Below are 26,996 nucleotides of genomic sequence, written 5' to 3'. Positions count from 1 at the left end.
GGGAGCTCACAAGAGGGAGGTGTGGTGGTTACTTCCTGGTCTATAGGGAGGTGTGGTGGTTACTTCCTGGTCTATAGGGAGGTGTAGTGGTTACTTCCTGGTCTATAGGGAGGTGTGGTGGTTACTTCCTGGTCTATAGGGAGGTGTAGTGGTTACTTCCTGGTCTATAGGGAGGTGTAGTGGTGACTTCCTGGTCTATAGGGAGGTGTAGTGGTTACTTCCTGGTCTATAGGGAGGTGTAGTGGTTACTTCCTGGTCTATAGGGAGGTGTAGTGGTTACTTCCTGGTCTATAGGGAGGTGTAGTGGTTACTTCCTGGTCTATAGGGAGGTGTAGTGGTTACTTCCTGGTCTATAGGGAGGTGTAGTGGTTACTTCCTGGTCTATAGGGAGGTGTAGTGGTTACTTCCTGGTCTATAGGGAGGTGTGGTGGTTACTTCCTGGTCTATAGGGAGGTGTGGTGGTTACTTCCTGGTCTATAGGGAGGTGTGGTGGTTACTTCCTGGTCTATAGGGAGGTGTAGTGGTTACTTCCTGGTCTATAGGGAGGTGTAGTGGTGACTTCCTGGTCTATAGGGAGGTGTAGTGGTTACTTCCTGGTCTATAGGGAGGTGTAGTGGTTACTTCCTGGTCTATAGGGAGGTGTAGAGGTTACTTCCTGGTCTATAGGGAGGTGTAGTGGTTACTTCCTGGTCTATAGGGAGGTGTAGTGGTTACTTCCTGGTCTATAGGGAGGTGTAGTGGTTACTTCCTGGTCTATAGGGAGGTGTAGTGGTTACTTCCTGGTCTATAGGGAGGTGTGGTGGTTACTTCCTGGTCTATATGGAGGTGTGGTGGTTACTTCCTGGTCTATAGGGAGGTGTAGTGGTTACTTCCTGGTCTATAGGGAGGTGTAGTGGTTACTTCCTGGTCTATAGGGAGGTGTAGTGGTTACTTCCTGGTCTATAGGGAGGTGTGGTGGTTACTTCCTGGTCTATAGGGAGGTGTGGTGGTTACTTCCTGGTCTATAGGGAGGTGTAGTGGTTACTTCCTGGTCTATAGGGAGGTGTAGTGGTGACTTCCTGGTCTATAGGGAGGTGTAGTGGTTACTTCCTGGTCTATAGGGAGGTGTAGTGGTTACTTCCTGGTCTATAGGGAGGTGTAGTGGTTACTTCCTGGTCTATAGGGAGGTGTAGTGGTTACTTCCTGGTCTATAGGGAGGTGTAGTGGTTACTTCCTGGTCTATAGGGAGGTGTAGTGGTTACTTCCTGGTCTATAGGGAGGTGTAGTGGTTACTTCCTGGTCTATAGGGAGGTGTGGTGGTTACTTCCTGGTCTATAGGGAGGTGTGGTGGTTACTTCCTGGTCTATAGGGAGGTGTAGTGGTTACTTCCTGGTCTATAGGGAGGTGTAGTGGTGACTTCCTGGTCTATAGGGAGGTGTAGTGGTTACTTCCTGGTCTATAGGGAGGTGTAGTGGTTACTTCCTGGTCTATAGGGAGGTGTAGTGGTTACTTCCTGGTCTATAGGGAGGTGTAGTGGTTACTTCCTGGTCTATAGGGAGGTGTAGTGGTTACTTCCTGGTCTATAGGGAGGTGTAGTGGTTACTTCCTGGTCTATAGGGAGGTGTAGTGGTTACTTCCTGGTCTATAGGGAGGTGTAGTGGTTACTTCCTGGTCTATAGGGAGGTGTAGTGGTTACTTCCTGGTCTATAGGGAGGTGTAGAGGTTACTTCCTGGTCTATAGGGAGGTGTAGTGGTTACTTCCTGGTCTATAGGGAGGTGTAGTGGTTACTTCCTGGTCTATAGGGAGGTGTAGTGGTTACTTCCTGGTCTATATGGAGGTGTGGTGGTTACTTCCTGGTCTATAGGGAGGTGTAGTGGTTACTTCCTGGTCTATAGGGAGGTGTAGTGGTTACTTCCTGGTCTATAGAGAGGTGTAGTGGTTACTTCCTGGTCTATAGGGAGGTGTAGTGGTTACTTCCTGGTCTATAGGGAGGTGTAGTGGTTACTTCCTGGTCTATAGGGAGGTGTAGTGGTTACTTCCTGGTCTATAGGGAGGTGTAGAGGTTACTTCCTGGTCTATAGGGAGGTGTAGTGGTTACTTCCTGGTCTATAGGGAGGTGTAGTGGTTACTTCCTGGTCTATAGGGAGGTGTAGTGGTTACTTCCTGGTCTATAGGGAGGTGTGGTGGTTACTTCCTGGTCTATAGGGAGGTGTAGTGGTTACTTCCTGGTCTATAGGGAGGTGTAGTGGTTACTTCCTGGTCTATATGGAGGTGTGGTGGTTACTTCCTGGTCTATAGGGAGGTGTAGTGGTTACTTCCTGGTCTATAGGGAGGTGTAGTGGTTACTTCCTGGTCTATAGAGAGGTGTAGTGGTTACTTCCTGGTCTATAGGGAGGTGTAGTGGTTACTTCCTGGTCTATATGGAGGTGTAGTGGTTACTTCCTGGTCTATAGGGAGGTGTAGTGGTTACTTCCTGGTCTATAGGGAGGTGTAGTGGTTACTTCCTGGTCTATATGGAGGTGTAGTGGTTACTTCCTGGTCTATAGGGAGGTGTGGTGGTTACTTCCTGGTCTATATGGAGGTGTAGTGGTTACTTCCTGGTCTATATGGAGGTGTAGTGGTTACTTCCTGGTCTATAGGGAGGTGTGGTGGTTACTTCCTGGTCTATAGGGAGGTGTAGTGGTTACTTCCTGGTCTATAGGGAGGTGTAGTGGTTACTTCCTGGTCTATAGGGAGGTGTAGTGGTTACTTCCTGGTCTATAGGGAGGTGTAGTGGTTACTTCCTGGTCTATAGGGAGGTGTAGTGGTTACTTCCTGGTCTATAGGGAGGTGTAGTGGTTACTTCCTGGTCTATAGGGAGGTGTAGTGGTTACTTCCTGGTCTATATGGAGGTGTAGTGGTTACTTCCTGGTCTATAGGGAGGTGTGGTGGTTACTTCCTGGTCTATATGGAGGTGTAGTGGTTACTTCCTGGTCTATATGGAGGTGTAGTGGTTACTTCCTGGTCTATAGGGAGGTGTGGTGGTTACTTCCTGGTCTATAGGGAGGTGTAGTGGTTACTTCCTGGTCTATAGGGAGGTGTAGTGGTTACTTCCTGGTCTATAGGGAGGTGTAGTGGTTACTTCCTGGTCTATAGGGAGGTGTAGTGGTTACTTCCTGGTCTATAGGGAGGTGTAGTGGTTACTTCCTGGTCTATAGGGAGGTGTGGTGGTTACTTCCTGGTCTATAGGGAGGTGTAGTGGTTACTTCCTGGTCTATAGGGAGGTGTGGTGGTTACTTCCTGGTCTATAGGGAGGTGTAGTGGTTACTTCCTGGTCTATAGGGAGGTGTAGTGGTTACTTCCTGGTCTATAGGGAGGTGTAGTGGTTACTTCCTGGTCTATAGGGAGGTGTAGTGGTTACTTCCTGGTCTATAGGGAGGTGTAGTGGTTACTTCCTGGTCTATAGGGAGGTGTAGTGGTTACTTCCTGGTCTATAGGGAGGTGTAGTGGTTACTTCCTGGTCTATAGGGAGGTGTAGTGGTTACTTCCTGGTCTATAGGGAGGTGTAGTGGTTACTTCCTGGTCTATAGGGAGGTGTAGTGGTTACTTCCTGGTCTATAGGGAGGTGTAGTGGTTACTTCCTGGTCTATAGGGAGGTGTAGTGGTTACTTCCTGGTCTATAGGGAGGTGTAGTGGTGACGTCATTGGTGTTTCCCGCGCGGTCCACCCTCCTTGAAATTGCCATGTATTTCCAATGGACCCATTTTCAAAATAGTCTCGTTTAAAACAAATAAAGCATGAACATTGGCACGGTGTACCTTTCTGTGTGTATTCATCCACACAATCTATAGCTCAACGTGAAAAAATTTGCAATTAATCGTAAAAGTAGCTAAATAAAGTTTATGTTTTAGTTCACTGAGAAACTACACAATGGCCGTGACGTGTATTAGGCGACAGCACTGAATGACTGGTAAGTGTAGTTATTTTTTAACGACAAATTCAAACCCTTTATAACTAACTTTATTTCAACCAAACATGCAACAATAATGTTAGTGATAGAAGAGAACTCATTTTGTGCAAAAATGGAAAGCTTGCCAATGTTCATGAGGCAGAATTATTACAATAGCCGATAATACGTCGTCGTGTCACGTGAGACAAAAAAGTGGTCTGACGAATCAGAGGCCTCGCTCCGTGACGCGTTCGAGGATACAGACTGGGACATGTTTAAAGGAAGCGCCAGTGACGTCAGCGAGTACGCTGATACCGTTGTGAGTTACATAACAACAGTGGCAGACGGTATTGTCCTCACAAAGAAGGCGCGGGTTTTCCCAAACCAGAAACCTTGGGTGGACAGCACTATAAAAGCAGCCCTGAACTCACGCACCACGGCTTATAACCTGGGCAGAGAGTCAGGAAATATGGAAGAGTACAAGGCTTCAGTCTACACTCTGCGCAAGGCTGTTAAACTTGCTAAGAGGACATATGCTGAGAAACTGGAGACACAAATGGCACAAAACGACACAAGAGGCTTGTGGAGGGGACTGAAGACAATAACTGACTACAAAGTCAGCGCCCCCTCAATGGGGAGCGACGACGCCTCTCTCGCGGACAAACTCAACTCCTTCTACGCTCGGTTCGGTGTAGACAGTGTCGCCGCTAGCCCTCTGGCTAGTGACGTCACTGGCGCACCGGCTGTTGTGGAGGGGGGGGGGCAACCGCGGGGGGGCGGGGGCGCTCTCTCGTTGTCGGAACACAGTGTGAGAAGAGCATTTATGCAGGTGAACACCAGGAAGGCTGCGGGCCCAGATGGTATAACAGGACGCATACTTAAGTCCTGTGCAAACCAGCTTGCCCCGGTGTTCACCGCCATATTTAATCAATCCCTGGCGGAGTCAGTAGTCCCTGCCTGCTTCAAGATGTCTACCATCATCCCTGTACCGAAGAAACCCTCCCCAACATGTCCAAATTACTACAGACCGGTGGCACTCACCTCTGTGGTCATGAAATGTTTCGAGAGGCTGGTCAAGGACCACATTTGTGCCTCTCTCCCCAGTGATATGGACCCTATGCAATTTGCATACAGGACAAACAGGTCCACTGACGACGCGGTCTCCCAGGTACTGCACAGCACTCTCTCCCACCTTGACCGTCAGAAGGGGGGCTATGTGAGACTGTTGTTCATTGACTACAGCTCAGCGTTCAACACCATAGTCCCCACCAGACTGGTGGACAAGCTGATCGAGCTAGGTCTGAGCTCCGCCCTGAGCGCCTGGGTACTGGACTTTCCGAGTGAAAGACCCCAGGCGGTCAGGGTGGGGGGTCAGACCTCCAACACCATCACCCTGAGCATCGGGTCCCCCCAGGGCTGTGTTCTAAGCCCCCTGCTGTACTCACTCTACACACACGATTGTGTGGCCAAGTTCAGCTCCAACTCCATAGTGAAGTTCGCCGACGACACGGTGGTGGTGGGGCTGATCTCGGACAACGACGAGAAGGCCTACCGAGAGGAGGTTGAGGTACTGGAACGTTGGTGTCAGGACAACAGCCTGCTCCTGAACATTGGTAAAACCAAGGAGCTGATCGTGGATTATAGGAGAGGACAGCAGGAGACACACACACCACTGATGATTAACGGGGCTACCGTGGACAGGGTGAGCAGCTTCAAGTACCTGGGGGTCCACATCTCAGAGGATCTGACATGGTCAACACACAGACACAGTAGTAAAGAAAGCGAAGCAGCGCCTCTACCACCTGAGACAGTTAAGGAAGTTCAGAGTTCTACTCAGGAGCTGTAGAGAGCATCTTGACCGGAAACATCACTGCCTGGTATGGGAACAGCACGGCACAGGACAAGAAGGCCCTACAGAGAGTGGTGCGCTCAGCCGAGCGTACCACGGGTATTGCGCTACCTCCCCTGCAGGCTCTATACAACAAGAGGTGCAAATCCAGAGCCTGCAGGATAATGAAAGACCCCCACCACCCCAATAACAGGCTGTTCCAGCTGCTGAGGTCAGGCAGACGCCTGCGAACCCCAGCTACTAGGACGGAGAGGCTTAGGCTAAGCTTCTTCCCCCAGGCCATCAGAGCCTTGAACAATGAACATTGAGAGACACAGAAACTGAACTATCCACACACAAGCACACACAAGCACATACACGACACGCACGCTGAGCACGCTCACACACTAGCAGCCACTTTAACACTCATGCCGCACACACGCACACTTATGGCCAGAGGAAAGGCCACTTTAAATTAGTATAACATCAGGAACAGTGTATTGCACTACTAAAGCTACCTAGCATGTCCTATATGCTCTGTAAATACTATGTACAGATACCGAGATGGCACACCATGTACCTGTTTATTGCACTGTTGTTGTTATTGGATTCTTTAACACTTTGAGTGCCGGGACCCGTCTTTAGACGTCTTTGCTGGCCATGCTAAAGTTGCCGGAGGACGCGTTACGTCGTCCTTATATCAATATTTCAAAAATCTGCGATCGGAATCATATGTCCCCTCCGCTGGCCTGAGATCCACCAGCAGGACCCACTGAGCTCTCTGGCGGTTCAGGAGCGCCATCTGGTGGCCGATCGGCGCAATCGCCAAACAGGATGTTGAATAGAGGTTGTCATGACGACCGTAGTACTTCCGGGCGCTCGCTATAGTTCATGGGACTCTGGCTCGTCACGCTACACGGTGATCGATTGGCAATAACTCGATAAACAACATGATTTGGACGTATATACCATTATACAAGCTGGAGATGGACCGGGTAAAAATATATCCCATAATGATAAGATTTCTACTCGACGATGATCGCCCAACGGCGCGCGGAGACTGGGGTGAGTTTCAGCGTGTAACGTTACCGTCTTCGATACTAACTGCTATTATCAACATTTGACCCACATTACATACATACATACATTGGTATAACGCTGCCCACGGAATTATAAACGCCCCCTCGCCCATCCGGTCAACATCAGATGACGTGTAGTAACTTCTAGAAGTACGTCTAGTTGGAATTTTTTATATCGCGCTGATTGCCATCAAACTGTATTTCATCATCAATATAATGCATTTGGGGCTATATATCACGTTCTGGAGAAAGCTGCAGAAAGAGATGAAAACATACTTATACATTAGACCATACTTTACTATGAATATGTGAATGAAAAAGTTTAACGTTGCTACACAATGAACAATACATATAGGACTTTGAATGGGCCCTAATAATGGCAATGTAGCAATAGAATTTAAAAAGTTATAGCCCTGCAAAGAAAGGGACTTTCTCCATAGACAAATAGCGCTGGCAATCTATGGTATATCATGAATTTAACCTTAGGCAGCCAAAGTGTTAATATGTTGTACCACTGTATTTTTATTGGATTCTATTATATGTTGTACCACTGTATTGCACATCGTCGCGGGCAAGACCAGCCGCATTTCATTGTATACCTGTATGCCGTGACAATTAAAACTCTTGACTTGACTTGAATACATTTTCCCAATGATAAATCCCTATACGGGTGGACCACGCGGGAAACTAAAGTGACGTCAGACTACACTTCCCTATGTCACTCTGGGAGTGGGCATAGCCAGGCAGGGTGGTGGAGCTGCCCTTGGTGGACATCTCGAGTGATTGTCCAGCAGCAGTGATAGTGATGGTGTGGCATTGCCTACTTCTTACTATTGACAGGAAATATTTGCCTCAAGTTTTTCTGTATCAAGCGTTGTTTCAATGAAACTGTGAACATAGTTATGCATTTGTTGCCTCACTACGCAGTACCTTTGCATCCATAATACTCATATTGAACATTTGTTATTTCAGTGAGTGGACTTCGAAAGCATGCATTTTTTATTTTATTTTTTTTATTCTATTTATTCTGTATTTTTCACCCATTCCAATTTAGTCGTTATGCCAATTCCCTTCCTGGTCGTTGCGCGCATTGCCAGGCTGTCGGTCTGAGGAGGGTGTAGAACTACCACATGCCTCCTCCAATACATGTGGAGTCGCCAGCCGCTTCTTTTCACCTGACAGCGCGGAGTTTCACTGGGAGAACGTAACGCGTGAGGAGGTTCACGCTATTTCCCCCAGATCCCCTCCCCGCTGAACAGGTAGGAGTCGCAGTTTACAACGACCAGGACACACACCCCACCGGCTTCCCACCCGCTAACACTGCCAATTGTGTTAGTAGGGTCGACTGACCAAGCCGGAGGTACCGCTGACAGCTGGATTCGTTCCCAGAGTCTCTGCGGTGGTAGGCGAGTGCTTAGTCCACTGCGCTAATGAACATTGTTACTCAGCTGATTGAGTTGTGCCCTTCCTGATGACTTGTCGTACAGAACTTGTAAGTCGCTTTGGATAAAAGCGGCAGCTAAATAACTAAATGTAAATGCTACCAAGCCGCCCCGAAAGCATGAATTTTTTTAATAACATGTGCATATTTTACCCCCAATTATCATGGTAAGGAGAATACTATTGTTTTTTAGCCGTGATATCTATTTAGTTGGATTCCTTGAGCCCATTCTAGCTAAAATGTACACCAATATTGTCATTATAGTGTATTGCCGGCAGCCATTTTGAAAGAAAGAAACGTGTGTATTTCAGATACAAAATGTGATCTCATTTGTGTCTTTGGATAAATGTATTTATATGGCCCTAAGGTACTTCCATACCAAAGGGGACCTTTGCATCCAAACTACAAGTCAAATGTCACTTAACCTCCCTGGGAGTGAGTAAAAAGAGTAATAGTGTGTGGGTGGTGGTAGTGGAGATGTGTGTGTGTGTGGGGGGTAGGACAAAGGAAGATGGAGGGTCTTTCAATGTCGTCAAGACACTAATGACCATGTTTTACAAATCTTTTATTCAGTCAGCATTGTGTTTTTCCATGAAAAGTAAAAATGCTCTTAGCCGCGTATTTGTGAACCAGTGCAGCGAGATCCAGTTTCATACTAGGCCGGTCATAAGCATAGGCCACTGGGGAAGAAAGGAAGGCAACATTGTGTGAAGTAAATGTAAGTAGAGCCTGGGGGGGTTTGGACCCGATGTGTCAGTAGTACTATGGACCGGAAACCGCAACACTTTGGGAACACAACCCTTAAGTCTATGTTTTTGGCATTGCACTACGTCGAAATGATGTCCGAGGGCTCGATATTGTGGAAGAGAGACTAAATACAGGGGGAGCAACAGAGAGAGATCTGTGCCTGAGTAAGTGCCCAGCGAGTACAAAAAACACAGAGGAATCCCTCCACGGTACTGGGACGACTCGTACCCTCGGTCCAAGTTGAGGATGGCTTGCATTAGTGTGTCGTCTCCTCCCTCTGGCGCCACGGCGGGGAGGGTCCTGGGCGCCGGGTATATGGCCTGGTTTCTCACAGCGGGAGGGGGGGGCGGTGCCCGATTACTGACGGAGGAAGAGAGAAACGCACACGTGCATGAATACACAAAAACACAGCACGGCTAAACGACACACAATGCCCTCCGGTGGACCTTTCATCCATAATGCCTTTCAGTACTCTGGAGCGCATACAATGTGCACATAAAGAACTAGGATATAAATAGGAGAGGAAGACATCGCTACTCAAAAAGCGCTCACGGGCCAAATAAGGGTTTGACTCGTAGAGGCCAACTGTAAGCAGATGAGCTAAATGCAGGAGATGGAACTCGTCCAATGGCCAGATAATGGTCCAAGAATGCCGATAAGTATCCCTCCCTGGGTTTTGTCACGGAATTGACCAGAATGGCAGGCAGGCAAAGGGTCTACGTGAAGATAAACAGCCTCTTTTCATCCGTCAATCTATCAAGACGCCCAATAACTATACATATACACAGGGTTCCCCCACAGAACTTTCATGTACTTTTCCAAGCACTATTTTTCATTGTAACACATTGGGTGCCGTTCACGAGAATTCTTGATTCTGTGCCCCAACCGTTCAGTGCCATAAACGAAGATTGTCGTTTCTGGGTAGTTTTTCCTTTTTTTTTTTCGATTTGAATACCCTATTCAATCTCAGGGAGCTGTGTGTTGCCTGAAAAATGCATACTGGGAATCCATCTATAACTCAGCATTTCATGAATTACGCTAGACCGCTCTAAAACCATACTTATATTCACCACGGTATAACACGGGAACGTATGGATGGACATTTTTTATCTTTTTTGCATCTTGACCGGAAGAAACCCAGTGTCAAATGACTATAGTATTGTATCCATAGCTATAATATAGAATAGGGGCGGCTACGTGGCGTAGTGGGCAAGGCGCTCGCCACATATGCGGAGACGCTGGGCTCGCCTGTTCGAGCCCAGCGCTCCACATTGCTTTCAGTTTAGCTGGTCGTTCATACTAATACACATTGGCCGTATTAGGGGGTGGGAAACTGATGGGTGGGGATCGGGCGTTGTGGACAGCGACTCCTACAGGTCGGTTGGTGTGCCTGCGCAGTAGAATCACGCGTTACTCCTCGCCACTGAGAGATCGAGCTGCGCAGGTGAAAAGATGCGACTGCTGTTACCTCAAGTACCGGAGGGGACTTGTGCTATGTATGACTTAGTCCACATTGCAGCCGGCTTGTGGGAGGCAAGAAACAGCGTTCGAGACAGGGGAGGGTTGAATTGGATGATACGAAATTGGGATGAGAGTAAATATAGAAAAATGGGAGAAAAAGTGGATAAAAAAAAGCTATAATATAGAATATAGTTATAGCTAGGGATGTCCCGATCCGATCACGTGATCGGGGCCGATCACGTGATTTTCCGAAGATCGGAATCAACAAAAATAATAATCTGGATTTTTTTTATTTATATATATATATATTTTTTGCCAAAACAAACCAATAGTAAGTATCCAGCTGCAGAACGGCAGACCAGCCACACTATCAGACCACTATCGGCTGCCCATGGGGGGGGGGGGGGGTGGGATGGGTCAAGTGCAGAGACTCAATCGCATCGGCGACTGTGTGTGTTCCTGTGTGTGTGCCGCCCATCACTGCATGCCAAATAAAGACTTCTCCAAAGTCCTGCATTATTATTATTATCAATGTGTCCTTGTTTTAAAAAGTCAGGGTTCCCACAGACATAGCCAAATTAAATTCAAGGACTTTCAAGTACTTTCCCAAGCACATTTTAAAATCTGATCCAATATTTATGACTTAAACCAATTTCCGACAATTAGTTGCACTTTAGATAAAAGAATAACATTTCTTGATTCAGAACAATTTTATCATGGCTGAACAAAACGTTCAATGCGATTTGAATTCCAATGACTTTTTAAGCACCTTGTTAAAAAATGGGCTGTTTTCAAGGAATTCCAGGCCTCGACTTTTTTGGGTCAAAAATGTATCTTTCAAAATCAATCTTTAACTCATTCTGCGCCAATCACGGAAAAAGTCGGGTTAACTCGCCAACCGCTCAGCGCCAATCACGAGAAAAGTCGGGTTTTAACACTTTAACTGCCACACACGAGCTATCTCGGGTTTATTTTTATGTGGTTGAAAGCCACTCACGAGATTTCTCTGAATTTTTTTTTTTTAATTTTTTTAGCGATCTGAAATCATATTGCATCACGCGAGCCTACCCGAGTATACACGAGCACCGCCGGAGATCATATGTGGAAAAAAGCGCCCCCTATCGTCTTTCAGATGACATAAGGGATTTTGGAATGGACTCAATGAAAATGGATGGGGAAAAAAATCCGGTACTCCACATTTTCCAGTCCACTGATCCAGCCGGGGTTACCACAGTTCATTCTGGAGCCTCTGAGCCGCGCTGATCATGGAGTTCTACTGTATCGCGTTGGATCTATACACTTATCGATTTTTTCGAATGGTGATCAGGAATTGGAATATACCAGTTGGATACCATCTGATGTCAGGTAAGGACTCTATGTTATCAGTGTTAGGATAATCAGACAAATTTTGATGAAGTTATAAGCCGTTTTGTGAAATGGGCTCTTTCGGTTTCACTGTAAAAGTCCAAGAGGAAATCAACGCAGCGATTATCCGTGCGCGGCCCGAATGTGCTTGCGTGCACGTATAATATTGATCATCTAGCGTTTATTTGAAAACGATTCATAAAAAGGCCGACGAATATCAACGTTGTGGAATATTCCAGTAAAAGACGATTTTCATAGAATGGTCCAGAATGGGCTGTTTTTTTTTCTCAAAACGGGTGCTTTTCTAAATGCTCTGAAACGGAAATGACGAGATAAAAAACCAATCTGCCTTGACAGCACTGACTGGAAAATAGTCTTTGATAATGCGATGGGCAGATTAGACACATAGCCATGGCATAATTTAAAACATAGATTAGGCGATATTAACGTTAACATTGGCGCCGATGGTGGCATTCAGGGGGTAAAAAGGAAAACCCGGCGTGGCACTCAAAGTGTTAATCGTTATTTCTTTTATTAGCTATATCCATTCATTTTCAGCCTGATGTTATCATTGGGAATGGGTCGGAGCTTGCAAAAGGGCGAATACCGCCGCCTACGCCTTCCAGCAGGTATTGCACTATTAGAAATGGTGTAGTTTCTTTTCAGGGCCGATCTGAGCCGTGCGGGCGGGGTTTAAATACTCGAGACGAGGCAGGGCTTTACAACGATGGCATGGAACAGTAACCCCGCCCGCCCGTTCATGAGTAACGCTTGGTAATGTGGGACAGACCCTCCATAAGCAGTATTTGGAATGGCAATCAGATAATTGGATTATTTCTTTTGCATTACATCAGATACCAGGTAAGAACACTATATATAAAATCTTGCGTTGATCTAATATTTCTTTCTACCCTGATCGAAGCTGTCTCTGTGTGTGTGTGTGTGTGTGGCTGTGTGCCGTTGGGTGAAGATTCGATAATCAGGCGAAATATTACAACGTGTTTAGTGTATTCCACTAAAGGGCTATTATTATCGCGTCTTTTCCTGGAATTACTCTGAAACACCCAAACTATATTCATATTCAAAACGGTATAAAACGGAAATGTACTGATGAAAAAAAAATCTGTTTCGTGAATGTTGACTGGAAGCAACTCACTGACAATCGACGGGTGTATTAGACCCATAGCTTTAATGTAAGATATATTTTAAGCACTCGCAAGTGAACAAAGCGGCCCATTGACTTACAGCGCTGGCGTAATAGCGCCCTTTAGCTCATTAAGCAATGGCGCAGAATGAGTTAAGCACTTCAAGGACCTTGTGCGAACCCTGCCTACATACCACTGCTGTAGTGTTTCCCAGAGACTTTACCTGCTCACTCACTCACTCACTCACTCAATGTGTCCTTGTTTTAAAAAGTGTCTGAAGAGTCTTCTTACCCAAAACAGAAGTCTCGCTCAAACAAAAGTCTCATTCTGAGATCCGGCAATTTTTTAAATCTCCATTAGTCATTTAGTCATTTAAAATGATGGAAAAATAGGGTCGAGGTTTAGAAATACTGGAATTACCCTTCAAGTTTCAGGCTAAGCTTGTCATCTCCCGAAAACCAGATCCCACTTTCAGTGATCTCACCTGCTCGACTACCATCTCTCATCCCACCGCACACACAGACGGTCCTGTTCCTGCTTCATGGGTTCCAGTAAAGCACAATGAGCGTCCCTAAAGCCCACCACCGCCACCTGCTGGTGACCGCCATGTAAACAGGCCATCTGAGAGACAACACTGGATGCTCAATATCTATTTTAATACAGAAACGTGCTGAAACAGAACTGGGGATATCAAATAAACCAAATCTTTAACCAACCTGTATGGCCATTAGGGCTGCACGATTGCTCAAATGTGATCACGATTCTCTCACACGATTCTTATTTTTCATCATTTAAAAAAGTCAAGTAAAAAGTTAAAAAAAAAATATATATATATATATATATATATATATATATATAATTTTGTTTTAAGTAAAAAAGAAAGAAAAAGAATGTCATAATTTTTAAACGAGATTAGTCATGAAACACTTCAATGTTTTCCATGGATTCAGAAAGCAAAGAGGCCACTGCAGCGTGAATACCACCACCGCCAACACCACCACCACCAGCAACACTGCCACCAACACAACCACCACCATCATTACCACCACCTCCAACAACACTGCCACCAACACAACCACCACCATCATCATCATTACCACCACCTCCAACAACACTGCCACAAACACAATCATCATCATCATCATCATCATTACCACCACCGCCAACAACACTGTCACAAACATCATCATCATCATCATTACCACCACCGCCAACAACACTGCCACCAACACAACCACGACTGTAATCAGGGTTCCCACGCTTGCCTTGACATTTTTTTCCATGCTACCCCCCGATTTTCCAGGTACCATATTAAGTGATGATCTATAGCCCCCTGAAGCTTTCCATCCCCATCCGTGTCCCCCTCCCCTCACACACACAACCCCCTAGGTCGGACACCCGACTACTTACTTGATGTGCCAGTCAAGACTACCGGTACATTGTAAATACTTAGAAATTATGTCTTATTGATAATATCAATGCATGAAATAATGCAACAAGCTAATTCCGCCAAATTTCCTACAATGAGGATGATGTTTAAAATGAGTGATTTTATCATAACAGGTATCCAAATAGAAATCACTTTACCACTAGGTACTGCAGCTAATGATTATTTTGATAAGCTATTATTCAAACAATTATTCCAAAAATGTATTAGATTAATCTGCTTTATGCAAGATGTGCTCTTCAGCACTCCTAAATCTTAGTTAAGAGCAAATCCCCGAGAAGGGACCGTTGGTGAATCCCAAAATCGTCCCGAAAATGTCTTAAGTGGAGCTAGGACAACATTTTGTCTGATCTTTTGTCTCAAGTCTGTTGGTGAATGAGACCCAATGTCTCGGATAAATGGGAGACATTCTGGTCAAATATTATCTGAGCTTAAAAAGAATTGATAGGCTATATCAATTGTCGAAAGTAGTGTTGTTGTCCAGCAGGGGGCACTCTGTCCTCTGGACTAGTCAGTAACAATGCCCCTGTTACGTATAGCTGCGAGTGCCGTCCTTCAGATGAGACGCTAAACCGAGGTCCTGACTGAATCTCGGTCGTTAAAGAACCCAGGATGCCTATCTAAAAGAGTAGGGGGTTCCCTGTCGTTCCTGGCCAAATATCCAATGAGGTCTCTGACATCAAGGCCACCTAATCATCCCTTCCCCTTAATTGGCTGATATCCTGAGCTGTTCAACCATTGTGTAGTGTGATGTGTGCCTGGTGCCAGTGTATGGTAGTCAGTGTGTAGTGTGATGTGTGCCTGGTGCCAGTGTATGGTAGTCAGTGTGTAGTGTGATGTGTGCCTGGTGCCAGTGTATGGTAGTCAGTGTGTAGTGTGATGTGTGCCTGGTGCCAGTGTATGGTAGTCAGTGTGTAGTGTGATGTGTGCCTGGTGCCAGTGTATGGTAGTCAGTGTGTAGTGTGATGTGTGCCTGGTGCCAGTGTATGACAGTGTACTTGTACCCAAAGTTTCAGACTAGGGGAGCTCCAGTAGCTCACCGCGTATCTCGGCGCTATTTCGGCGTCGGGGACAACCGTGCGCGTCACGGATCTGGGGTACACGAGTTCGACTCCCGGACTCGCCGTATTTTCTCAGAGTGTCTTTCCCCCGATCTATATCCTATTCAACCTGTTTCTGTCGGTCATGCTTGACCAGAAAAAGCGATAAACGCTAAAAAGAACCAGCTGACTGGTCAAAGTTAAAAAAAAAGAAAAAAAAAAAAGGTTTCAGACTAGCTTAGCCATAACATTGTTGACGGAAGACTCATACTGTTGCCTGTGTTATTGAGTTGAGTTAAATAAATGCAGAGACCCTCCGAGCAGTTAGTTACCAGTCTATTATTATAACTAGGGATGGGTCCTTTTTTTTTATTATTATCTTTCCCCCCTTCTTTTTCCGTTTGTCTCCCCTCCCAATGTTAGTCGTTATGCCAATTCCCAATCCCCTTCCTGGTCGTTGCACACTCTACCCCCTACCGTCGGTCTGGGAGGGCGGAGACTATCACATGCTTCCTCCGACACATGTGTACCCAGCCCACCACTTCTTTTCACCTGGCAGCGCGGACTCTCACTGGGAGTGTAACGTGTGGAAGGTCACACTACCTCTCCTAGATCCTTCCCTTGCTGTGCAGGCGCCCCCACCGAACTGTAGGAGTCGCTGTTTACAACGACCAGGACCCAGCCTCGCCGGGTTTCCCACCCGCTAACACCGCCAATTGTGTTAGTATGGACGGTCGGCCAACCCGGAAGCACCACAGCTGGATTCGATCGCACTGCCTCTGTGGTGGTAGGCAGACGCTTAGTCCGCTGCACTACCCGGCCGCACCCGAATCCAGTACTTTTAACACATTGAGTGCCACGGACACGTTTTGTCGTTAGTTCATGCCGACCTTTGAGTGCCCCCGACGCTATATAGCGTTTGTTTGTCGTTTCTTTATTTTTTTTGGCCATTTGAATTCATATTTCATCAATCGAGCCTCGGGTTAGTGCTGCAGAGTCTCTCTGAGCTCAATTGGGAAGATACGCCGATGAGACTGGAGGAAAAAGATCCCACTTATTTGACGGCGATCTACTAGATCCATTTCCGGTTTGTATAATAATAATAAACGCCCAAATCATATCGATTATTGAGTTATGGCAGCGATCCATAATATACACGGATGTGTGTCTAGAGTCCCGCAACAATATGCGAGTGCCGGACGCATTTCCCAGATGCACGGAGATCACCAGAGATCCATTTCCGGTTGTAACTCGCCCGATCATTCACCAGGCGGCAGTATTGAAGCGTTGCAGAGTTGTGCAGGCTCCCACTGTATCAGCCGAGGCTGGGTGAGGGAATTATGAATACCATGGCGAAAAAATTAAATATCTCAATAACGTCGTACGCCGTGGATTGGCAGAATTCGCATTGACCTTGAAACCCGTCGTACAATGTTATTGGCGCCCAATGTGTTAAATGCCAGTTTGTGTGATGGCATCACAAATGAATGTTAAAAAAACACAAAAAGTAAAATATTTTCAATATATCAAATGCAAAGTAAATTTTTCTGGGGGGGGATTATTACAGGCTAGGCATGTGTCAATGATTAGAAACACAGATTTGGATGGATTTTTTGTTTTTTGTAATGTCAGATTTAACAACAACTCTTTTCAGAAAAGTGGGAGTATTTCATTTTGTATCTGACATTACAAAAAAATCTAAAAATTAAAATAGTTATGATCAGGGAGAGGGAATCTTTTTTTTTATCCAGTTTTTCTCCCATTTTCTATATTTTCTCCCATCCCAATTTCGTATTATCCAATTCAACCCTCCCCTGTCACGAACGCTGTTTCTTGCCTCCCACAAGCCGGCTGCAATGTGGACTAAGTCATACATAGCACAAGTCCCCTCCGGTACTTGAGGTAACAGCAGTCGCATCTTTTCACCTGCGCAGCTCGATCTCTCAGTGGCGAGGAGTAACGCGTGGGAGGCTCACGCTGCCCCAACACTTCCTGATTCTACTGCGCAGGCGCACCAACCGACCTGTAGGAGTCGCTGTCCACAACGCCCGATCCCCACCCATCAGTTTCCCACCCCCTAATACGGCCAATGTGTATTAGTATGAACGACCAGCTAAACTGAAAGCAATGTGGAGCGCTGGGCTCGAACAGGCGAGCCCAGCGTCTCCGCATTCGTGGCGAGCGCCTTGCCCACTATGCCACGTAGCCGCCCAGGGAGAGGGAATCTTAAACACTACGCTGAAAAGCATGTGCATATCGGTGTGTGGAGTGAAGTTGTGGAATAATTTACCTGAATACATCAAACTGAGTAAACATGTGGCACAATTTAAAAGGCAGCTAAAAAAACAGAGAAATACAGAAATGAGTAATGAGGATAAACAAAGTTACCGGTATGTTATATTGTGTTATGTAGTGCTGTACTATATTCACTGCTGTCAAGTGAATCAAGTTTTTTTTTTTTTTTACTTTTTTTTTTATATAAGTAAAAGTATATTCTATATTGTAATATACTAAATTATGTTATATCTAGTACAAATTAATGGAAGGACAAACATAAATGTAAGGGGGTAGGGATCGATAAGCTTAGCTTCCCTCTACTCCTTTTTTGGACATGTCTGCTAACCAAACATTGCTCTTGACCTTTTGTTTATAATTCCTTTTTATTTTTAATTTGTTGTTATGATTGTTTGGTTTGACGGAACAAGATACCGTGATTTGTGTGTCCTAACCTTCATTGGTATTATCTGGCTGCACAATTGAGAACTGTAATGTTTTATTTTTCTAAGGAAGACCCTCCATCGCAACCACCACTACCTTTATACATGTATTCAGCTGAGCCAAAATACTTAAGAAAACATACTACACACCCCATAGTGCTTAACATGATTAACGTATGGTATGAGGTAAAGAAATGTATGAAAATAAACAACTCCATGTCGCAATTCAGCACAATCTGGGGAAACGTCTCATTTAAACCAGGCAAACTGGATGCCGGATTCAAACTATGGACAAAAGAAGGAATAAGTAAAATATCTGACCTTTACAAAGAGGGGGTCTTGATGACTTTTGAGGAACTATCAATAAAATACAACATCCCAAGGAAGCATTTCTTTAAATACTTGCAACTGAGAAGTTTCATTTCCTCTCTGCAAAACCACTCACTGGTAATTCCTACACTTTCATCTTTAGAAAAAATTATCATCAAGAACTGCAATAGCAAAGGCCTGTTATCAATGTTCTATAACTGGCTTGTATCTGGTTCAGATGAGACGTCAATATCTAGACTGGAGGCGTGGAGGCTGGACTTGGGAGAGGAGATCTCAAACGAGGACTGGAACAGAGCGTGCGAGGAGGCTCAGACACAAACAGCCAACACTAGCTTAAAACTACTTCAATACAAATGGCTGATGCGGACTTTTATACATTGTATTTGGGAATGTGACAAAATCAAGAAGTTCTGGGGGGAGGTGGTGAATAAAATCAAAGATATCTTGTCAGTGAATATCCCATTAGACTCCATAATTATATTGCTACACCTATATCCAGTAAATCTCAACCCGAGAACCAAACAATTTAAACGTAGTGATTTTGCTATACTGCAGGCAAAAAGAACAATAGCTTTCAATTGGAAGAAAATAAGACGCACCCACAATCAGTGCTTGGATTAAGAACATGGCACAATGCATGTCTATGGAGAGAATAACATATATCCTCAGGAACAACATAGAGGTTTACGAGGATATATGGAAACCATTTAATGACTCTGAGAAGGGAAGATATAGGAGGGCTGCTATAGGATGAGTCCCCCCGCTCTCTCCCGCGGTCAGCCGTGACCCGGACCCCGGGAGAGACCGGAGACACGTCAGTGAAGGTGTTGTAAAGATGTAATTTAATTTTTTTTTTTTTTTTTTTATTAATTATTTTTATTTATGTACGAGCTATTTTACTGGAGGTACCAATGAATGTACGGATTATTTCTATATGACAACAGTAAAAACAGACTCAAAGATGCTAAGAGAGAGAAAAGGGGAGGGGGGAGGGGGTATGTGGGTATACTTGTATACACTTGTGGAGAAAAGGAACTAAGAATAACTGACGACAATGAAAACCTGAAAATGTGTACTGTAAAACCCAATACAAATATTGTATAAAAGAAAAAAGAAAAAAGATACCGTGATTTGTTTGGAGAAATATGGAGAAGTACATGTTCAAAAATAAACTTTTCATTCATTCATCAGGGCTGAAGTTGAATAAAAGATTTATGACTGTTTAGACTGCATTAATCTCTGTCACAGTAATCTCCTGGATGTTCCCCACTTAGGTTATCTAACTATCGCGCCGCCGCAACTAGAGACACTGGCCTGCTTCTAAATTCAGTGGCCTGACTGCAAAGAAATATATAATTTTTTTTTCAGTACCAGCGACGACAAATGTCGTTTTATTTTTTTATTAGCCATCTGAACTCATATTTCATCAACCGAGTTTCCCGTTGGTACAGCAGACCCTCCAGGAGCTCAGATGGGAAAAAAGCGCCCCCTATCGTCTATCACTGTGTAACTGCAGACTGACCTGGGATCTGTAGATATGTAGAGGTGGAGCCAACTGGCTCCATTGTGCTGGCGACCCGTCTGATCAAGAGGGATCTGATCGCGAGACGGAAAGCAGCGTGGAATATATATTTACAGCAGCCAATCAATAAGCGTGATCGATATTTGGAATGGCGATCAGGAATTGGAATAATCTTTTTGGAGAACATCTGATCTAAGGTAAGGAGTCTATGTTACCAGTCTTGGGGTAATCGGAGCTGTATTCACTGAAATAACAGCGTGTCCCTGTGTGTATGTGTGTGTGTGTCAGGGTTTCCGTTAGCCGGTAATTACCGGTATTTGACCGGCAAAATCTGTTGAAGTCCGACATATTTAATCTCTCCGGTCTTAATGTCTGGTGAAAATAATTCCCTCTAAGCACAATTTGATTATTTGAATTGTATTAAAATAGGCTAAAATTAAATAGCCTATGCGATGAACGAAACAATCATTACATTTGCGTCATCGTTGCTTCACCAAGCAGATATAATAATGTTGTCAGCGGGAGCTTAGTGCTGGGTTTGCGAGTGCATGCAGCTGCAGAGCCACAGAACCCACCAGCTGTGCCGGCACAGTGCAATACTCCAATTCAGCCATTGGCAATTCAGCTGTTGGGTGGGGGGCGCTGCTGAGCGGTCCCCAGATAGGGCCTGAAAACAGCTGAATCTGCGGCTCTGCAGCGGCATACTCTCGCAAATAAGTCGTTGGGAGGTGGAGAGTCATCACGCAAACCCACGATAATGTTGCCGTCTCTCTCTGCCAAATTTCTCAGTTCTTCGCTTGATATAATTAATACAAATGTCCAATATAACGGAATTCGTTAGCTCATAAAAATTTGATTATAACGGACTGCTGTTTATTAATGTCGGGCCGACTGCCCACAGACACCTATTTGATTTAAAGTCAGCAGCAGCACGGAGTCTCTGGACTTATTTTATTTGGAATATAATGACTATACGCAAAAGTAGCCTAGTTTTAAGTAAAAATATTATAAATCTACATGCCTTGAGGATGTCATTCTTTATATAGCCTGCCTATCAATTGTTTTTAAGCTCAATAAACTCTGACCGGAATTTCTCTCATTTTAAATCTACCGGACCCTGAGACCGGCAACAATTTTTTCTAACGGAAACCCTGGTGTGTGTGTGTGCTGTTGAGGAAACGAGGTAATAGATATTTCAGCCTGCGTCTATAGTGTGCATAAGCACACATATACTATCGATAATCTAGCGTTTATTTGAAAACGATTCATAAATAGGCCGACAAATGACAACGTGTCTAGTGTATTCGAGAATATTCCAATAAATGCCGTTTATGGGGGCATGTTTAAATTTTTTGAGAGAACGCTAACTTTTCGAAATGCTATAAAAAGGATATGAACCGATTAAAAAACAATCCGTTTTGACAATGTTGACTGCAAACAAGACATTGATAAGCGACGGGCAGATTAGACACAAAGCCATAATTTAAAACATAGATTAGGCGTTTTTAACGCTAACATTGAAGTGGGTGGTGGCATTCAACCGGGTAAATCAACGTTAATCAAAGGCACTGAAAGTGTTAAGTACCACCAGCAGTACCACCAAGTACCACTAGTGGTACGCGTACCACAGGTTGAGAACCACTGGCGTAGATGCCTTTCGACATCCACCTTCTTCTTCTAACTTAAATTACAGCAATGGCTATATCTGAACTTGGCCGCTAGATGGCTCCAAAATCAATCAAATCTGTAAGCGGCACACCGCAAGCAAGTCCCAACAATGAGCGCGAGCTACTGCAACTGAGGCTAAACTTCAAGGTGGATGGGGGAGGGGTAAATGTTGTTGGAATTTTTATAGAATTGACCAGGAGAGTTTTCTTGACTATTATACAGAATTCCAGTGGTTGGAGCTTAAAATAAATGAATTTGAAAATGTACCCCTCACGAAGGACCACCCTACTTGCGAAGGACTACCCTCAGTGGTGCGTTGGTGATTTCATACCTGGTTGCACTGTTTTAATGACGCCACGTGCATGCGCGCTCCCGCGCATGCGCATAAATGTTCCCTTGCGTGCGCACAGACTAAAGACAATGCCTAATTGCCTCTAGGAATGGAATGTAACATATTTCATTCACAAGTTGTGTGAATGTATCTGAGGATGTATTTGAACACACCTGACGACCTGAGCTATCGTTAGGCAAAGTAGCCAGGTGGGTACTTGGCGAGTTGGCGCATCAGTCGAGTGCAGCGCATTGCTGTGTGCACGCGCGTCCACATCCGTGCATGTGCGTGCTTCTGCTCACAGAGCCGGTTGCTCAGCGTGCAACCCCGTCCCATGACCAACGCACCCCTGACTACCCCATCGCCACACGAATCCGCTTCAAGGTCCTCGACCTGGCATATTGCGAAGGGAACGGCTCCCACCTACCTCCAGTCAATGGTCTCTAACTACACACCCTCAAAACTAGGAATGGGTATCGTTAGGATTTTATCGATAATACTCTTATCGATACTGCTTAATGGTTCGGTACTTTAGATTATTATTATTATTTTTTTTTTTAAATGTTATACATTTATTATTTGAACGGCTTAAGGCTATATCTGTACTTGATGTTTGTTTGTTGTGTTGCATATTTGAAATAAATGTAATCAAATCAAATCAAACCCCCTCTCTTAAAAACAAAAACCTGTGTTTAACCTAGGCATCTATAAAACATCATGCTAAAACTGTGAAACAAATGTCCTACTCCCCTAAAGAAAGAAATACATAGCAAACATGACTCAGTTATCCAATAGTGCTGCTGCTTTTTATTTTGTTAAAATCTTTTAGTTAATAAGACTAAAAGACTACAATATGACTACAACGATTTCAGGACCGGCTTCCTGTCCTCGCGTTTCCGGTGCTATGCACAGAGATTTTTTTTTTCCCCGATTTTTTCTCCCATCCCACCCTTCCTGGTTGTTGCGTACTTTCCCCTACTGTTGGTCCGGGAGACCGGAGACTGTCACATGCTTTCCTCCGACGCATGTGCAGCCTGGGGCAGGCCAACCTGGCCGCGCAGGTTCTCACCGGGGAGAGTGTAGCGTGTGGGAGGCCACACTATCTCTCCTCAGTTCCAACCCTCGCTGAGCAGGCGCCCCGACCGAACTGTAGGGGTCGCTGTCCACAACGCCCAGGACCCACCCTTCAGCTTTCCCACCCCCTGATACAGCCAATTGTATCAGTGTGAGAGGCCAGCCAAGCTGATAGCAACGCCGGGAGCTGGATTCGAACAGGCGAATCCTAGTGTCTCCCGATGTTGGTGACGAACGTAATCTCCGTGCGCCACCTGCCCCCCCATGCACAGAGATTTTTAACGCTACATTTTCAACAACAGATTGCTGCTAATTAAACATTTCATGGAAACGGAGTAACGTTAACGTTGTCGAGTTCATACGTGTAGTGTAGTATGAACTCAACATAACGTTAATGTTACTCTGTTTCCAACGTTGCTGCCACTGTTGCGTCGTAGATGGATGGTACACTCTGTTAGCGCCGTAGCTAATCCGCTCCTAGACTACCGATAGCAGAACCGATAACGTCGGAGCTTATCAATACTCAGTTTTTTTCTAATTTAGTACCGGTTCCCGTTTAGAACCGGGTTTCGGGGGCATCCCTACTCAAGACCCCTCCGCTCTACATTTTCTGGCTGCCTCAGACCCACTCCCATCAGAGCTCCGGGAGGGTCATCCAAGAGAAGCCGCCTATTCTTGGTCCTCGCTCCACAATGGTGGAACAAACTTCCCACCACAGTTAGGACTGCAGAAACACGACCAATCTTTCACTGTTGACTAAAAACACACTTCTTCAATCAATATCTGAAATTTAAAACAAAACACTAACATTCTTACTGTCTTCTACTATCATGCACTCTTACTACTATACTAATATGTCTTTACTACATATGCACTCAACACTACTAATATGTAGAGCCATATGAAATCCGTTTTATTTTTTTCCAAATTCCATTTAATTTTTTTCCAAATTCCGTTTTAATATTTCAGAATTCTGTATTTTGCTTTGTATGCTAATTTTACCATCAGAAATAGTGTCTAATAAGTGGGAATGAATAAATGTCCACAATTTAATAAGATATAACAGTCCATTTAATAGGGCTGTCTTAAATACTTCGAAGCTTCGAAGCTTCGTTCGATGGGCATGGGATTCGAATATGAAAATAAAATGTGATTATAAAAAAAAATAATAATAATAATAATTATATATATTTTTGCAAAATCAACTCTGCCTCTCTTTGTTAACTACAACAAGCAATGCTGTTTGTTATTTAAGATGAGGTCGGACTCGGCACTGACAGATTTGTGTTCATTGTGCTGCTTTTATAAAGCCTCAAATGACGGCTTACAATATTTCATGAAAGCAAAGTGTTTTGTTTGTCTAAGATTTAAAAAGGTTTAAACTTTACAAAATTATATAGTCGATTCCATTTTTATTGCTCAATTCCGCGATTCCGTCCGCGATTCCGTGATCGCGGATTCCATATGGCTCTTCTAATATGTCTTTACTACTTATGCACTCAACACTGCAGCACTCAAGGTTCAACACTGTTGAGTTCAGCACCCACCCACAGAAACAGAACTAGAGATAATCCTCTCTGCTGGCACACTGGAGACTGGGATCAAGCAGGCTATTTTGGCCCACTCTGGAATAATTTTCACAGGACATTATGACCGGAGAGATTTAAATATTTTCCAGTTTTTTTTTTATTTCTTTTTTTATGACCGGATAACTGAAACCCTGGTTGACTGCCATTATGTATGAGAGAGAGCGAGAGAGCGAGAGAGAGAGAGAGAGAGAGGGGGGGGGGGTGAGAGTGATGAGGAAGGGGCAAGAGAGAAAGAGAGCTGGGAGAGTGTGTGTGTGTGTGTGTGTGTGAGAGAGGGGGGGCGGGGGGTGAGGTCCTCAGCCCTTGTGTGGGTGAATGTAACAAGTTCTTAAAGTTTTCTTTCCCCTATTATTTCATGCACACTTTATTCATTGTTTTAAATTATTATTTTCTTTTTAAGTTATTTTGTGCATCACTCCGTTTTGAATTTGATGCAAATTTGCAATGCATGAGGGTCATCCTTTTGTGTTAAATGGCTGCATAAAGCAAGCATTTGTTGACTCGCATGTTGATAAGAGTATTAAAACTTGAAAGATCTGTTTAAGGTAGATTTAGAACAGAGATAAAATATGCGATTAATCGCGAGTTAACTATGGACAATCATGCGATCAATCAGATTAAATATTTTAATCGATTGACAGCCTTAGTAGTTATGTTTCTGCAAGTCAATGGTTTGTAAACATGAATGAATATCGAAGTTTTCCCCATTCCCAGTCATGTAATGATCTAAACTGAGACTATAAATATGCTTACAACATTACCACCTACTAGGGGTGTAACGGTACGTCATTGGTAAAACGTTATTGAATAGAGAAAGAATGCAGGTCCCTAATGGTAAATAGTATTTCCTGTTTCATGCCAAGGAAAATATATCAATTCATGTTTATCACACCTTGTTTGGAGGCGCGTTGCTGTGTATGAATGTCTGTTCTATAATATGCCGCAAACTATCATTAATTTGATCTCCGAGAGACGGCCCCTTCTCACTCTAGCACCAATCCTCCTCACACACTGAAGAGAGAGGGTGTGTGTGTGTGTGTGTGTGTGTGTGTGTGTGTGTGTGTGTGTGTGTGTTCGCCACACTATGAGGCTATGCTAAATTACAGGTAATCTCTCAGTGTTGTGCGTGGGCTGAACGAACATCCGGCCCTTTGCACAAGTTATATTTTGGGAAGGGGTGAACTTGGAGTTTTGAATTAAATTCTGCACTAGTGTTGTCACGATACTGGAATTTCGAACTTCAATACGATACCTTGAAAAGTATCGATATCATTTTCGATACCACAGGCAAAAAGGTTCAATCTTAAAATGTAAAATATTTTTTTATTTTATTTTATTTATAAATTTAGCTTTTGCTGCTGGTTGATTCTCCTCAGCTTCTCTATGATACTATAAGAGAAGATAAATATAACACTTTTAAAACCCTTTGTTTATCTTTAGATCACACATTTAAAAATAACTGTTCATCTTCACTTCAATAATTTTTATTGCAGAACATGGTATTTTCTCAAGCAGACAGATGTAAACACTGTAATCTGTGTTGCATGTACCTGACAAACTGAACTGTTTGTATTATCATATTCCGACTTAACTGAATGCACATGTGTGTGTGGACTACTGTACTATTACAGGTATTGAAATGAACAATGCAACTTCCTTATACAAAAACAAAAAAAATTAAAACTTTTTATTTTCAAACGTTCATTTTTTTATGAATAATTAAATATCGATATTTCGGGAAATGAGTATTGAAACCGTTTTAAATATTCAGAATCGATATGTATAGATTTTTCGATATTTTTGACAACACTATTCTGCACGCAAAAAAAGTTACCGTGGTTACCGTACCGTTGCATTTGTTCGGTACACAGCGCGTACTGAACCGAAGGTCCAGTCCTGAAACAGTTCAGTACGGATACGTGTACCGTTACACCCCTACCATCTACCAATGATTCTTTTATAGTGTGGTAAATTTACCTAAACTCCATAGGCCGTCCTGGGTGAAGGTCCTCTCTGGGCACTCTGTAAGCATAATCCTCCTGCAACACATAGTGCATCAATATCTATAAGACAGGATTCTATTTAAAAATTCCATCTTCAAAAAAACATTTAAACATCTCAGGTGTTCCTTCCGATATCCATCTCTACAATGCTCGGCAGCGTAAAATTGCTGCATGAACTACCTTTTATATGCATGTTCACAACCAGACACTAGAGGGCATCAGACATCAGCAATCTATTATCCAGTGCCTCTATAGATGGGATTTCCTGCTAGTAACCACACACAAGCCAATCAGCAATACC

At 44.2% G+C, this 26,996-nt stretch overlaps 1 protein-coding gene across 5 annotated transcripts in view; it reads right to left on the bottom strand.

Annotated features, from left to right (window-relative positions):
• The window catches only part of pphln1 (periphilin 1), a 111,050-nt gene that overhangs the window by 72,812 nt on the left and 11,242 nt on the right, over nt 1-26,996 (bottom strand). For all 5 annotated transcript variants that reach the window (XM_084330633.1, XM_084330632.1, XM_084330636.1 and 2 more), the window contains 2 exons: nt 26,670-26,731; nt 9,232-9,363 (listed from right to left, as the gene is read on the bottom strand). In XM_084330633.1, the coding sequence (XP_084186759.1) occupies nt 9,232-9,363; nt 26,670-26,731 (194 nt within the window). The remainder of the gene's footprint in view (nt 1-9,231; nt 9,364-26,669; nt 26,732-26,996) is intronic.

This window comes from Notolepis coatsorum, assembly GCF_963971535.1.
Source record: "Notolepis coatsorum genome assembly, chromosome: 15".
Lineage (NCBI taxonomy): Eukaryota > Metazoa > Chordata > Actinopteri > Aulopiformes > Paralepididae > Notolepis > Notolepis coatsorum.
The sequence above is the reverse complement of the archived record's forward strand: the minus strand, read 5'-3'. Positions and strand labels throughout refer to the sequence as shown.